We start from the raw sequence: 15385 nt of genomic DNA, 5'->3' as shown, positions 1-15385 counted from the left end.
ATTCACCACATGATATGTGTTTTGCTTGGAGCGTCTTGTATGATTTGAGTCTTTGCTTTTTAGTTTACCACAATCATCCTTGCTGTACACACCTTTTGGAGAGACACACATGAATCGGAATTTATTAGAATACTCTATGTGCTTCACTTATATCTTTTGAGCTAGATAATTTTGTTCTAGTGCTTCACTTATATCTTTTTAGAGCACGGTGGTGGTTTTATTTTATAGAAATTATTGATCTCTCATGCTTCACTTATATTATTTTGAGAGTCTTTTAGAACAGCATGGTAATTTTCTTTGGCTATAAAACTAGTCCTAATATGATGGGCATCCAAGATGGGTATAATAAAAACTTTCATATAAAGTGCGTTGAATACTATGAGAAGTCTGATGCTTGATGATTGTTTTGAGACATGAGGATGGTGATATTAGAGTCATGCTAGTAGATAATTGTGAATTTGAGAAAAACTTGTGTTGAGGTTTGCAAGTCTCGTAGCATGCACGTATGGTAACCGTTGTGTAAAAAATTTGAAGCATGAGGTGTTTCTTTGATTGTCTTCCTTATGAGTGGCAGTCGGAGATGAGAGATGTTCTTTTCCTACCAATCTATCCCCCTAGGAGCATGCACGTAGTGCTTGGTTTTGATGACTTGTAAATTTTTGCAATAAGTATGTGAGTTCTTTATGAATAATGTTGAGTCCATGGATTATACGCACTCTCACCCTTCCACCGTTGCTAGCCTCTCTAGTACCGCGCAACTTTCACCGGTACCATAAACCCACCATTTACCTTCCTCAAAACAGCCACCATACCTACCTATTATGGCATTTCCGTAGCCATTTTGAGATATATTGCCATGCAACTTTCCACCATTCCGTCTATTATGACACGCTCCATCATTGTTATATTGCCTTGCATGATCATGTAGTTGACATCGTATTTGTGGCAAAGCCATCATTCATAATTTTTTCATACATGTCACTCTTGATTCATTGCACATCCCAGTACACTGCCGGAGGCACTCATATAGAGTCATATTTTGCTCTAAGTGTTGAGTTGTAATCCTTGAGTTGTAAATAAATAGAAGTGTGATGATCATCATTATTAGAGCATTGTCCCGTGTGAGAAAAAAAGGGAGGCCAAAGAAGCCAATGAAAAAAAGAGGCCAAAGAAGCCAAACAAAAAAAAGAGAAAAAAGAGAGAAGGGACAATGCTACTATCCTTTTACCACACTTGTGCTTCAAAGTAGCATCATGATCTTCATGATAGAGAGTCCCTTATTTTGTCAATTTCATATACTAGTGGGAATTTTTGTTATAGAACTTGGCTTGTATATTCCAATAATGGGCTTCCTCAAAATGCCCTAGGTCTTCGTGAGCAAGCAAGTTGGATGCACGCCCACTTAGTTTCTTTTGTTGAGCTTTCATACATTTATAGCTCTAGTGCATCCGTTGCATGGCAATCCCTACTTAATCACATTGATATCTATTGATGGGCATCTCCATAGCCCATTAATACACCTAGTTGATGTGAGACCATCTTCCTCCTTTTTGTCTTCTCCACAACCACCATTCTATTCCACCTATAGTGCTATGTCAATGGCTCATGCTCATGTATTGCGTGAAAGTTGAAAAAGTTTGAGAATACTAAAGTATGAAACAATTGCTTGGCTTGTCATCGGGGTTGTGCATGATCTGAATATTTTGTGTGACGAAGATGGAGCATAGCCAAACTATATGATTTTGTAGGGATGAACTTTCTTTGGCCATGTTATTTTGAGAAGACATGATTACTTTGTTAGTATGCTTGAAGTATTATTATTTTTATGTCAATATTAAACCTTTCTCTTGAATCTTTCGGATCTGAACATTCATGCCATAATAAAGAAAATTACATTGATAATTATGTTAGGTAGCATTACACATCAAAAATTCTGTTTTTAACATTTACCTACTCGAGGACGAGCAGGAATTAAGCTTGGGGATGCTTGATACGTCTCCAACGTATCTATAATTTTTGATTGTTCCATGCTTTTATATTATCTGTTTTGGATGTTTAATGGGCTTTAATATGCTCTTTTATATTATTTTTGGGACTAACCTATTAACCGGAGGCCCAGTGCCAGTTTCTGTTTTTTTTTGCCTATTTTAGAGTTCCGCGGAAAAGGAATACCAAACGGAGTCCAAACGGAATGAAACCTTCGCGATGATCTTTCTTGGACCGAAAGCAATCCAGAAGACTTGGAGTCGAAGTCTGGAACTCCACGAGGCGGCCACGAGGCAGGAGGGCGCGCCCAGGGGGGTAGGCGTGCCCCCACCCTCGTGGGCCCCTCGTTGCTCCACCGACATACTTCGTTCGCCTATTTATACTCTTATACCCTAGATCGATCGCAGAGAGCCACGGAACCACTTTTGGGGCCTTTTCCGGCGATCTGCCGGAGGGGGAATCGATCATGGAGGGCTTCTACATCAACCTCATTGCCTCTCCGATGAAGCGTGAGTAGTTTACCACAAACCTTCGGGTCCATAGTTATTAGCTAGATGGCTTCTTCTCTCTCTTTGATTCTCAATACAAAGTTCTCCTCGATGTTCTTGGAGATCTATTCGATGTAATACTCTTTTGCGGTGTGTTTGCCGAGATCCGATGAATTGTGGATTTATGAACAAGATTATCTATGAATATTATTTGGTTCTCCTCTGAATTCTTATATGCATGATTTGATATCTTTGCAAGTCTCTTTGAATTATCGGTTTAGTTTGGCCTACTAGATTGATTTTTCTTGCAATGAGAGAAGTGCTTAGTGTTGGGTTCAATCTTGCGGTGTCCTTTCCCAGTGACAGTAGGGGCAGCAAGGCACGTATTGTATTGTTGCCATCGAGGATAAAAATATGGGGTTTATATCATATTGCTTGAGTTTATCCCTCTACATCATGTCATTTTGCTTAATGCGTTACTCTGTTCTTATGAACTTAATACTCTAGATGCATGCTGGATAGCGGTCGATGTGTGGAGTAATAGTAGTAGATGCAGAATCGTTTCGGTCTACTTGACACAGACGTGATGCCTATATTCATGATCATTGCCATAGATATCTTGATAACTATGCGCTTTTCTATCAATTGCTCGGCAGTAATTTGTTCACCCACCATAATACATGCTATCTTGAGAGAAGCCACTAGTGAAACCTATGGCCCCCGTGTCTCTTTCTTATTATATTGCATCTCTTTTATTTACATCGCATCTCGTTTACTATTTTGTAATCTTTACTTTCCAATCTATACAACAAAAATACCAAAAATATTTACTTTACTATCTTTATTAGATCTCACTTTTGCGAGTGGCCGTGAAAGGATTGACAACCCCTTTATTGCGTTGGTTGCAAGGTTCTTGATTGTTTGTGCAGGTACTAGGTGGCTTGTGCGTTGTCTCCTACTGGATTGATACCTTGGTTCTCAAAACTGAGGGAAATACTTACGCTACTTTACTGCATCACCCTTTTCTCTTCAAGGGAAAACCAACGCATGCTCAAGAGGCAGCAAACACTAAGTTTGAAAAGCCAAAATTTAGATGTGTGCATAGACATATGAGGATTTAATTGTTCAGCCGAACATATGTTATGAAGTTGCAAAATCTTAAAGTATTATACCCTTGAACATTACATTTTATAAGAAAACATAGGTTTTCCTATCACATTACATATCATCACGTGAACTAAAAATCATGGACTTGATGTTGGTACTAAGTTTTGGCACTAATTTTCGTAGAGCGGACTTAATGTTCAATGCAAGGTTTGACAACTACACACATTCCGCAGAGCACTGGGAGACACAACATGATGCGGAGCATCCTACAGACATCACCATGTCAAGAGTTTGTTTGGCAAGTGCCACGTGCCACATCGACTTCACATACATAAAGATGAATCATCTCCTTTAGACGTGTTCAATTGACCCCTTCGAGGATGGTATACTACTTGACACCCCTCCCGTGTGCATGCATAGGTATCATCGGAACTTCACGGATGAAAAGGAGGAGTGCAAGCGCAACGGAATGACTACACCATCCAAAAGGGGAGCTTGGGAGCGGAGAAGGAACCGTCAAGAAGAAGGCCAAGTTCCACCAGCACCGACGGGTGTCCACGAGAAGGCGACAACGCTACAAGTTCTTTACACCGGTTTGGCATACATAGTGGACGGTCTTAGTGCTATTAGTTCTATATTACTAAATTTGTGCATGTACACACCTGTTAGTATCAATTTGTTGTCATCCAAACACTATCGCTATGCTGTTGCAGTTATATTTAGCTTCCTCGTAAAATGTTCAATTTGTTATTTATAGTACATGGGTAAGAACTTGTAGCATTATTGTAGTTAATTATTTCTGATATTTCAGAATTTGGTTGTTGTCTCAGTAGTCAAGATGGGAATGGGCCGGGTTGGCCCGCTGGGTCACTGACCCGACCCAAAAAGTCGAGGCCAATGGGTCAAGTGGGTTGACCTTACATGATAAATGGGTCAATGGAGCCGGCACCGTGTGACCCGATGGGTCAGACGGGTCGACCCAGTCAAATAACCTAGGCCCTAGTCGTTGCCCCTGAGCACATGTTTTGGGTCTCGGTTGTGTTGTATGCAGTAGCTTCAGTGTAGATTCCGGTGCGTATATCTGTAGGAGTTTTTGTCAATCTTGTAGACTGCAGCGAACATTGTGTTTGGGCAGCAGTGCATCTCCAATTTGATGCTCAGTACCTACAGTGCGCGTGCATGACGACACTGCCGCTGCAGGCCGACGTTAGGCAGTAATAGTAACAGCGACGCCGCAACTGCTACAGTAGGCAGCAGCAACAACCATCGACCCGTGCTAAGGAGTAAATAGCGACCATCACGGCGGACAACAACAAACAACAAGGGGCACAGTCGCAGAGTGATTCCTCACTTGATTAATATCATGCTAACAGAATAATAATTATGCTGTATCAAAGGCATAGATCATTTTCAGTGTTGATTCTGCTGGATTTTGGGTTGGCCTCATCTACCCAACGGGTCAGCAAGGCCACAAATATCTGATGAAATGGGCCGACCCATGGCCTCGCATATTGACTTTGGGGCCACAGGGCCAGGGCCGGGTCGGCCCATTCCCATCTTGACTCAGTAGCAATTAATTCATTTGCACATTGATCTTTTTGAGAAGATATGTCATAATTAACCCGCTTCTTCAGTTTTTTAAAATAAGTATTGGTGATTTTCTATGTTGCTATAAACCCATTCCCCCTACAATTGTTATCGATATAGTTTTAAATATTATAGGATGAACGGAAGTGTTCTTACCTGGAGTGGGTTGATCAAGAGTGGTCACAGTCTTTGAAGATGTGCCTAGCAAAGCTCTAGAGCATGTATGAGGAAGAGAACAGAGGTAGACTTAGAGAAAGTGTTGTCAGCGCTGAAGAATATTTGAAGATGCGGGATAAAAAGAGGAAGGTGGAGAATGAGCTCAGATTTTTTTAAATCAGACTTTGCTAAGATGGTGTTGGCGAAGGAGGAGGCACTTTCCCAGTTGGCCAGTGCAAAACATGTTCTTACTGTAGAGGTGGATAATACGATCCTGGATGATCTCGATTAGGGAAATGAATATATTGTTCTAATATTGTTCTTATGAAACTGAACTAGCTATATGTTGTACTGTGTTGTTTTCAGGTAGCTATCGTACTGTGATGTTAAAATATATTTATGTGTCTGATATGAAATTAGCAAACAGCTGTTCGATATGAAATGTGAATTTGCGTAATACTGGAATTATTAATTGTAAACTAATAAACCTGCTAAATGAGTCATGGAACTTTGCAAACGGTTCTAGCAGTAAAAACGCTTGTGATGGATAGCCCAATGCCATATAGTTTTCTTCATCAAATCGTGTGTGATGTAGTTGAATAAAAGCAAACGGTTAACCGAGGCAGAGTGTGTGTGATAGTTATACCTATCACACACGAGCCTATACATAAAACGGTGTGTGATGTATATACGAACGGAAACGTTTTTTTGGATTGACTGTGTGGGATGTACATACGAACGAAAACGTTTTCCCTGAATTGACTGTGTGGGATGTACATAAGAACGAAAACGTGTTCTTTGGATTGACTGTATGAAATGCACATAACAAAAACGTTTGTTTGGAACTGACTGTGTGGGATGTACTTATGACCGGAATCGATTGGGCTTGTATAATCGTATTTGATCGCTTGTCCGTCGCACACGACCTCATTTTGTCGAGCGTGTGTGCGAGGAGGGCCTATCCCCGATGGTTTCTGGATCGTGTGGGAAGGACCCCCTATCGCCGTCACTCACTAGGCGACGATTCAGAACGCCGTCACGGAAAGGGGTTAAAAACCGTTTGTAAAGCACCTCGATCCAGTGTACTAAGTAGTAAGTATTGTGAGATACATCATTAGTTTAACGTGAGGTTCAAAAAATGAATGCTTTTGTTTTTTATTGTTGTATCTATCTGCATATGGCTGTTAACAAAATAACTAGCATTGTAACAAATTGACAAATCTTTCAAACGTGTCCTAACAGTTTTGAACCTTATAGCTTATACTCACACATGAGCTTTGCTTGATTTTTCTAGATTAAAAAAGCATTCAGTTGTTTGAGATTTTCCGACCTTTGCTCTATCTGCCAGCAAAATCACACCTACCCTTGTTTTTTTTCTTTTGAAAACACACACCTGCCCATGTTAACTAAACAATATGCTTGTCAATTAGTAGAAGTACTGCTTGATTTCCATTTGTGGGTTTTCATTTTACTTAAGTTTACTTCTTTTTTTATATTCCCTGCAAGAAAAAACTACTATTCATACATATGTGTTTCTGCATTGTTTGTTTGATTAGTTTATTTCCTTTTTTGAAAAAATATATATTTACGGTTACCTTTTGTCCACATTTTTTTTGTAGGCCACTGGTAGCATTACTATCAAGAACACTGGCATGACATTGATTCTTGGTATTTGTAATGCACGCAGCACGCCATGGTTCTCTTCCACCACACTGCGCCCGCCACACGACGCCTCCAACCCTCCAAAGCGTGCCACCTCAATGGTCGTCGTCGCCTCCTGCTCCAGCTCTCCCAGCCTCTGCCATAGGTCGCCGCCTCTGTCCCTCCGAAGAACACAAGTGCTACACCTTGATCATTATGGGCATATGATACGATTCTAGCTATTTTCCTTTGCGCGGGTGATTTTAATCATGACGTAGGAGGGTTCATACGAGTGGAGCTGAAACCAACAAGCAGCTTATTGATCCAATTGTTAGGGATGATGGGACTCAACAATTTGAGAGAATTGAAGGAAACATCAAGTGAATTTAGAATGGGGTGACAACATAGTGAAGTAACACAATGATCAAAGAGCTGAAGCTGAGGGGCTCGTGATAGATCATTTGTTGGTCCGTGGCAACGCACGGGCGTTCTACTAGTCAGCTATGTCTTTTTCTTGACAAAAAGCAAATAAGCTAATCAAAGAGACTAATCAAATGGTTTTACTTGCACGGACCATGCAACACACGCAATCATGGATGGCCGCAGCAGCACCACGCACGCCGGACTCCATTTCTCCGGTTGCATGAGTGCAGCCGGATCATGATGCCAACATATGCTGTTTAGTACTAATATATATGGCTGTACATGCATGATCGATGGATCCTTTCCCGTTTCAAATTATAGAATAGTTAATCTGAACGTTTTTCAGGCTGGGATATCATAGTTCCATCATTTCGGCGCTTTTGAGTTATAGATGCTTTATTCAGTGCAATTCTTTTAGGGTTGTCGCACTTTGAAGGCCCTAAGTTTTTTTGTTGTTGCGAAACTGTACACCCTAAACTTTTTTTTGAGGGACAAACACCCTAAACTAAACGGACATCAGATTGAAGTTAAAAAAACGGACATCAGATTGGTTAAAAAAAATAACATAAGTATTCTTAACTTTTAAGATAAAAATATCATTGCTCAAAAAAGTTTTAGAAGTAGAGACCATATCATTTCATTTTGAAGCTAATCTTAATATTTAAGTTCGGTAGACGAGATTTTTAAAATATAAAATGCCACAAAACTGGCTGAACAACGTAACATATTACTTTGTTATTATTATATATCTTGTGTTCTTTGTATTGCCGTGATGTTTGATGAATAGATTAAACGTTCTTCCTGCAAAAAAGACCTAAAGATACCAACCTAGCTAGCTCCCAAAAGCAAAGTTAGGATATCTAGTCATTGATCCTCTAGTTGTATTTATTGTTAGACAGGGCATAAAAGACTAAGATTTCAGACATTTTCTGCTTAGATTTTAAACACTAGTAGGATTCGTGGCGACCTCGGAGCTAATCGACGACAAGGTCTCTTCTCCCTAGGTTCTAGAGAACGTCCTCTGAGATAGAACCAATTAATCTCTTTGCAATAACCATATTCTGGTCTTAGTTTGTTTACAGACATATTCTGGTCCTAGTTGCTTGTAGTATAATCACTGCACAGTTAGTTTAGCCTTGGTGTGACACCACTTCACAAAGCCAAAGTGCACTTTCCTCTTACTCCATCTCTCTCTCTCTCTCAGCATTATCTGCAAAAGAAAAGTTGATTCGTGTTTTTGGTGGCAGCTTAGCGCATGCCGCTGCAAAAAATAATTTACAAAGGAGATCGTAGAAGGTTTTCAGAGCACGGAGCACCCATCGTTCGTTCTCGTACATCGAATCCGCATCAGGGGGGACGTCAGTGGCCTGCTCATCCACTAGAATAAGCCCACTAGGTTCCAAGAGGACGACGACGGGCCCCAGGGGAGTTCATGGGGTGCGGCCCATTCACAGCTGTTGCTTCCTTCCTTAAAGTTTAAGAACGAACGCGGGTAATCGGGGCAAATTTGCATCGTGCCCAGCGTCCTTCTAGAAGCCAGCCTACGTTCTTGCTTTGTTCAGACCTGGGGCTCACTTTTGTTGGCAATCTTTCCTACTTACAACTTTCTGTTTCTTTTCCAGATAACTAGTTAATTTTTTGGGTGCGTTTGAACTACATGTCACATCTCCGTAGCCATTTTTCTTTGCGGTAACTCCGTAGCCATTTTGGAGGGCACAGTGCATAAAACCCAGTACAAACCGAACACGATTTCATCAGAATTTTTTACTAATTTATTTGCGTTGAAGTTTGTAAAGTAATAAAAAAATATTAAGAAAAGAGAGTGAAAAGTAGGCAATAGGCCAATGGCATTTCTTGTACCGGAGGGAAAAGAGGCATCACATTCTCCCAGCGAAATGGAAACCACCGAGGCAAAAGCGAGCGCATCCCTCGTCACCCTCCTCCGTCGTCTTCCTCGCGGTGGTCCCCGCGCCAACGCACGGGACCCACGTCACCATCTTATCTCTCGCAGCCAGCCCCGTCTCATCGGACGGACGGGCGGGCCAAGCGAGCATCCATCCCCGAACCGCCGAAGCCCCCGGGCCACACGGTGGGCAGCCCTCGGATCGCGATCGCACGGCCGCGGGCCGTTCAAACCTCCATGCGCGTAAGGTCAAACGCGCGACCGCGTGTCCGTGCTGCCGGCGTCACGCGTGTCGTGGCAGCTCCCCGCGCGCCGCACGTGACCGCGCGTCGGGCCGGCCGGCCGCCCGATCCTCATCCGACGGAGCGTATGCGTCCGTCCTTAACGGCGTGATGGGCGCGGGAGCCACGGCGTCACGACGCGGGAGCGCTGACCGGGAAGACGTGGCCGTGACGGCGTCAGGCACGGTCGCCGTCTGCTCGGAGCCGCGGGTAGGGTATATAAAGCCGTGGCACTTTGGGATTTATTTATTTCTCTCTCTCTTGTGTGAGGAAGCAGATATTAATTATCGCGCACACGAAAAGAGGGAGGGGGGCGCAAAGAGAGAAGGGACTAGGACACGAGAACCAGAAGAGAGAGAGAGAGAGAAGAAAGGCGAGAGAGATTGCTGGAGCTGGATCGGGGCGCCGGGCCGGCTGTGCAGATCGGAGGAGGTGAGAGCTCCCCTCCTCGTACTTCGTCGGGTTCCGTGCCTGCTGTGCTACTGATTTTTGCAGGAAGTCGCTGAATTGCTGTGCTTTTTTTGGGTGTTTTTTTCCTTGCTGTTTTGGGGTTGATTCCATAGTTTGGGAGGGTGAAGGTGGATCCTGGGCGGGTTCAGGCGGGTTCCTGGCTCTCGTTCGGCGATGAGATGGGCTCTTGGGCGGGTTTTGGTTGGGGCGGGTGGTGTCTCGCTGACGAATCGGTTGGGGATTCGTGTTGGTTCGAGCCAATTCGACCTGCTGAAGGTCTCACCTGAGAGCATTTCGGTTTTGGCTTCCACGGATGACCTCCATTTGGGGGACGAAGGAGTTGATCCTGCTCCGCTTCTGCTCTGGAGAGTACTGTTGCATTTTGTTGCTAATTTTATACTGGCTCCTAGGTGTGGGCGTGGCCTACTTATGGTTCGTCTGATGGGCACTCATCCGTGCCAGATGTACCTGTGTTACTTGGCTGCACTTGTGCCCTGAATTTATTAGCCTAGGGTGTGTTAATTTCGTGGCCAAATTAGTGATTCTCATGTTAGAAATGGAACCATCGCTGCCTCTGGTTCGTGGAAACATGGAGGCAGGCATACAGTAGTAGATTGATGCGGTAGCTCCAAGTAGTCTAAACTAATTTTCCCTGGGAGGAACCACAGGATCCATCTGCTTCCTTGATTGGGACATATACAACTTGGGGAAAAAATCTTATGTTTCACTTGGTGAGTCAATTGGACTTGCCTTTCCTGAAGACAATTCATGGAAAAAGAACTCCCTTACTAGGCAAAGTGCCCCAATAGATGAACGAATCGAGGTTGGTCCTCGAGAGTGCGTCACTAACTTAATACTATCATTTTAGCATGTTCAACCAACGTCCAGGATCCCAGTAGTTTCAGACCTTCGCTCACTGCACATGGTACACAAATTGGCTTCTTGTGTGAGTGATGAAAGGTGTTGCTGATTCCACACGGTCTGAGTGGTCAAACTTCTTGTTGCGAGTGGGGGAGGTTCCATCTTCGGAATTCATAGCAAGAGCTACGGACAAATAGTCAAACCAACAAGGCTGGTCAATCGTCTTCAACCAACTAAAGAATCTTAGGGTCCGCTGAACATTGGTCTTAGTCGTGCATTCACTGAAGGATCTGTGACCAAACAGTGGGACAGTTCTCTTATAAACAAACTAGAGAATGCTCGAGGTTGCATGTCTTAGTCGTGAAGGGCGGTCAATGGGCGCGCTGAGGGGAGGTGCAAGATATGTCAGTTTGTCCTGTTGTTTGTTCTCCAAGCCTCTTAGTTGTGCTGGATCTTCTGGACAGGTTGATGCTTGAGCACGTTCCTGTCCAGATTGATACTTGAGCACGTTCCTTTCTTCATTATTTGTGCCACTGTAGTCCTCTAGTTCCATTGGCAGACTCATCATGATTGATGATCCTTTCATGCTTGCCTTGCTAGAATTTGACACCTGTGGTTGTCCTTTAAGCTTGACGAGAAGGATAGATCCTTTAAGATTTGTAGGTAGATGATGGGGACATTTGACAGAGAATGGGTTGGATTTATGCGGAATTTTGGAGAGCTGCTTGTTAAATCTGTATAATATGCATAGAGGAAAGGCAAGCAGGCAAATTAAAGAAAACTTGCTCTTGTATATTTAGTGTTTGGTCCGTGAGAGTCTCAGATGTCATTGATCACTGTTAGTAGGGATTTTATTCTTGTATTAATGGGCTCTCACTTATTTTAGTATCATTTTTGCTACTTACAACTTAAAACTTTCATCTTATGTTGGACTAGAAAATTTAGTCCGTTTCAGAAAATACCACTCAAATTGCCATCTTGATGCAAAATTTACTAGAACTGTTAATTTTTCAAAGGGAAAGGTAGAGTACTATCACTGTTAATACTCTATGACCATAATGAATTGGAATGTCACGTTAAGTTTATTGTTCTAATCAACCAATATGAATGCACACATGTGAGCTGGGAGTGTTATATTAGTTTAATTGGTTCATATTATCCTACATATCACCAGATACTGTCTATGCTCTTGAATCTGTCCAGCATGGACGTTCTTGTGATATAGAATTGCATTTGCTCTGTAGTGTTGGGTTTTGCAATGTTTATGCTTTGTCGCCTGTTGCCTCTTCCTCCTTCCCTCTAAATTATATGCATAGAGTTGCACTGATAAAGCAAAATGTTCTGGTCTGATTATTTGTTCTGTCACCTACCATGGAATAAACAGTTCATTAATTTCCTCTCTTTTGCTATGTACAGGTCATGAACAACTAATCGACACTCATTTATTATGGATTTGCACCAGCTATTCAAGTACAGATTGACTGGTGCTAACGTCTTCTGCGAAATTCCCACAGAGAACAATTTAGCGAACTCTTCCTGGCAAACTAGTCCACTGAAGTTAGAGTTCAGCAACTCTCCATACACCCCTCTTTCTACCCAGCTTGAGTGTGACAATTTGTCTGCTCTTAGCAACACTCCAGACAACCAGAGCTCTACTGAAACCATTTCAGCCCAATCAATCTCCCCGCTTGAAGCAGACAGCTCATACATAAAGGCAGGTAGCATTCGTGAGAACATCCAAGTGAGACCTGATCCATTGTATGCAACATCAAGACATAATATGCAACAGACTTTGCGTGACATTGAGAACGTTCTGATGGCACCTGATGCTGATGATGCAACAACGAGCACAAAGCATGAGTTTGAGGACACCAAGCCTGCTCAGCTCATGCGGCAGCGGTCGAGGACATGGAGCCATGAGTCACGACAGCCGTTGCCTGGAGTTGTTCGGCCATACTTTGCATCTGGTGGATACCCCACGGCAAGCTATGAGTTCCGCCCAGAGAAACGACAAAGGGAGTTAAGGGATGATCGACAACAGATTGTGAAGGGTCTATTAACCAAGTGTGCTGAGGCATTAAGTGAGGACAGGACAGAGGAGTTCCTAAAGCTTGTTCAGGAGGCTCGTGGGACTGTTTCAATTAACGGGGAACCGATCCAGCGTCTAGGTGCTTACCTACTCGAGGGTTTGGTTGCTAGGCATGGGAACTCTGGTACAAACATCTACCGTGCTCTGAAATGCCGGGAGCCGGAGAGCAAGGAGCTTCTCTCCTACATGAAGATTTTATACAATATCTGTCCTTACTTCAAGTTTGGATACATGGCAGCTAATGGGGCGATTGCAGAGGCATTGAGAAGCGAGGACAACATCCACATAATTGATTTTCAGATTGCTCAAGGGACTCAATGGATCACACTGATACAAGCTCTAGCTGCAAGGCCTGGGGGTCCACCTCATGTGCGGATCACTGGAATAGATGACCCGGTGTCAGAGTATGCCCGAGGTGAAGGCCTGGAGATAGTTGGAAACATGCTGACAAGCATGTCTAATGAGTTCAATATACCTTTGGAGTTTACACCTCTATCTGTCTATGCTACCCAAGTCACAGAGGAAATGCTTAAGATCAGACCAGGTGAAGCAGTTGCTGTCAACTTCACCCTCCAGCTGCACCATACCCCAGACGAGAGCGTGGACGTCAACAACCCACGGGACGGGTTGCTCCGGATGGTGAAAGGGCTGTCCCCGAAGGTGACCACGTTGGTGGAACAGGAGTCGCACACCAACACGACGCCTTTCTTGATGAGGTTTTTGGAGACCATGGATTACTACTCCGCCATGTTCGAGTCTATCGACGCCAACTTGCCTCGAGACAGCAAAGAGAGGATAAGTGTGGAGCAACACTGCCTGGCCAAGGACATTGTGAACATAATCGCCTGCGAGGGGAAGGACAGAGTGGAGAGGCATGAGCTGCTTGGCAAGTGGAAATCAAGGCTGAGCATGGCGGGCTTCAAGCCTTACCCGCTGAGCTCGTATGTGAACTCGGTGATCAAGAAGCTCCTCGCGTGCTACTCGGACAAGTACACGCTGGAGGAGAAGGATGGGGCAATGCTCTTGGGCTGGAACACCAGGAAGTTGATATCTGCCTCTGCGTGGCACTGACAGTTGCTCAGCGGAAGAAGAAAAAGAAAACAGAGGTTATAGAGCCAAGTCCCTGGTCTCCTTTCTTTTTGATGTACCACCTGTACATGATGCTGTACACCCTCATTTGTTGCCTAAATGTAGACCAGGAATCAAGCATTGACAATTAGATTGTAGAGGTTGTATGATAATTACAGTTTTCCTGCGCTTCCCGTGTAGTATTCGTGGTGATTATGTTGGATGTAATTTTCCAGGCATGCTCTTGTTGGTTGGCAAAGTTTTCCACTCACGGAGCATGCTCTGAGGATGCAGAGTATGCCCTGGTCACGGGGCCTGTGAAGATAGGTTCTGCAAGGGTTTTCTCTTATGTCAGTACCGTTACATGAGCAAGTGGTGTAGGATCAGGGCATGCCTAGGCAAAATGCGATTGGGCTTTGGGTCGAGATTTGGACGCATGTACCCGAAGGTGTTGTACGTTCGTTCTACACTGTGTGGATGATGAGCAATTCTGTTGCCGCTGTGCTGCGGCGTGCAGGCGACACGAATCCATCGTCCCAAACGCTCGGCGACAATATTTTCTGGGCAATGATATTCCGGGCGGAAGCGGCACGGCGTCAGTAGCAACAGGATAGGCAAGCGAACAAAATGGAGTTTAGCTGATTACCTCCGAGTCCCATGGCATACAACCCTCCAATGTCCAAACTCCAAGTCTTAGCTAGCGACATTTTCAGGTCGGCGTATTGCAGCGAACTGAGCTATGGTTACGTTCTCTGTGGTGAACCGCGTATTATTCTGAACTTAGTTTAGCCTTCCGGCGGTACTCGTTCAGTGGAAGAAGAAGTTTCCGTTTTTTCGAGAAAGCTTCCGATCTATTCATCTTCAATTATGGCAGTACAACGAACACCAGAAATAATAAAAATTACATCCAGATCCGTAGACCACCAAGCGACGACTACAAGCACTGAAGCGAGCCGAAGGCGCGCCGCCGTCATCGCCCCTCCCTCGCCGGAGTCGGGCACAACTTGTTGTAGTAGACAGTCGGGAAGTCGTCGTGCTAAGACCTCATAGGACCAGCGCACCAGAACAGCAACCATCGCCGATGAAGAATAGAATAACGTAGATCGAAAGGATCCAATCCGAAGACACGCGAACATACACGAACAACAACCAGATCCGAGCAAATCCACCGAGGATAGATCCGCCGGAGACACACCTCCACACACCCACCAACGATGCTAGACGCATCGTTGGAACGGGGGCTAGGCGGGGAGACCTTTATTCCATCTTCAGGGAGCCGCCGCCGTCTCGTCTTCTTGAGCAGGACACAAACCCTAACAAAACTCGAATGAAGAACTAACAACGA

The 15385-nt window shown here is 44.1% G+C and overlaps 1 protein-coding gene across 2 annotated transcripts in view; it reads left to right on the top strand.

Annotated features, from left to right (window-relative positions):
- LOC109777094 (chitin-inducible gibberellin-responsive protein 1) overlaps nucleotides 1–14231 on the top strand; it is a 56825-nt gene extending 42594 nt beyond the window's left edge. Inside the window, exons 1-3 of one of the 2 annotated variants that reach the window (XM_020335746.4) lie at nucleotides 1146–1245; nucleotides 9787–10004; nucleotides 12300–14231. In XM_020335746.4, coding sequence (XP_020191335.1) covers nucleotides 12331–14043 — 1713 coding nt within the window. In that variant the 5' untranslated portion in view covers nucleotides 1146–1245; nucleotides 9787–10004; nucleotides 12300–12330 and the 3' untranslated portion in view covers nucleotides 14044–14231. Of the gene's footprint in view, nucleotides 1–1145; nucleotides 1246–9786; nucleotides 10005–12299 lie in introns of those variants that run through there. The other variant, XM_073508332.1, reaches the window with a different exon arrangement.
- Nucleotides 14232–15385: the final 1154 nt, after the last annotated feature.

This window comes from Aegilops tauschii, chromosome 2 (genome assembly GCF_002575655.3).
Source record: "Aegilops tauschii subsp. strangulata cultivar AL8/78 chromosome 2, Aet v6.0, whole genome shotgun sequence".
Taxonomy (NCBI): domain Eukaryota; kingdom Viridiplantae; phylum Streptophyta; class Magnoliopsida; order Poales; family Poaceae; genus Aegilops; species Aegilops tauschii.
The sequence above is the reverse complement of the archived record's forward strand: the minus strand, read 5'-3'. Positions and strand labels throughout refer to the sequence as shown.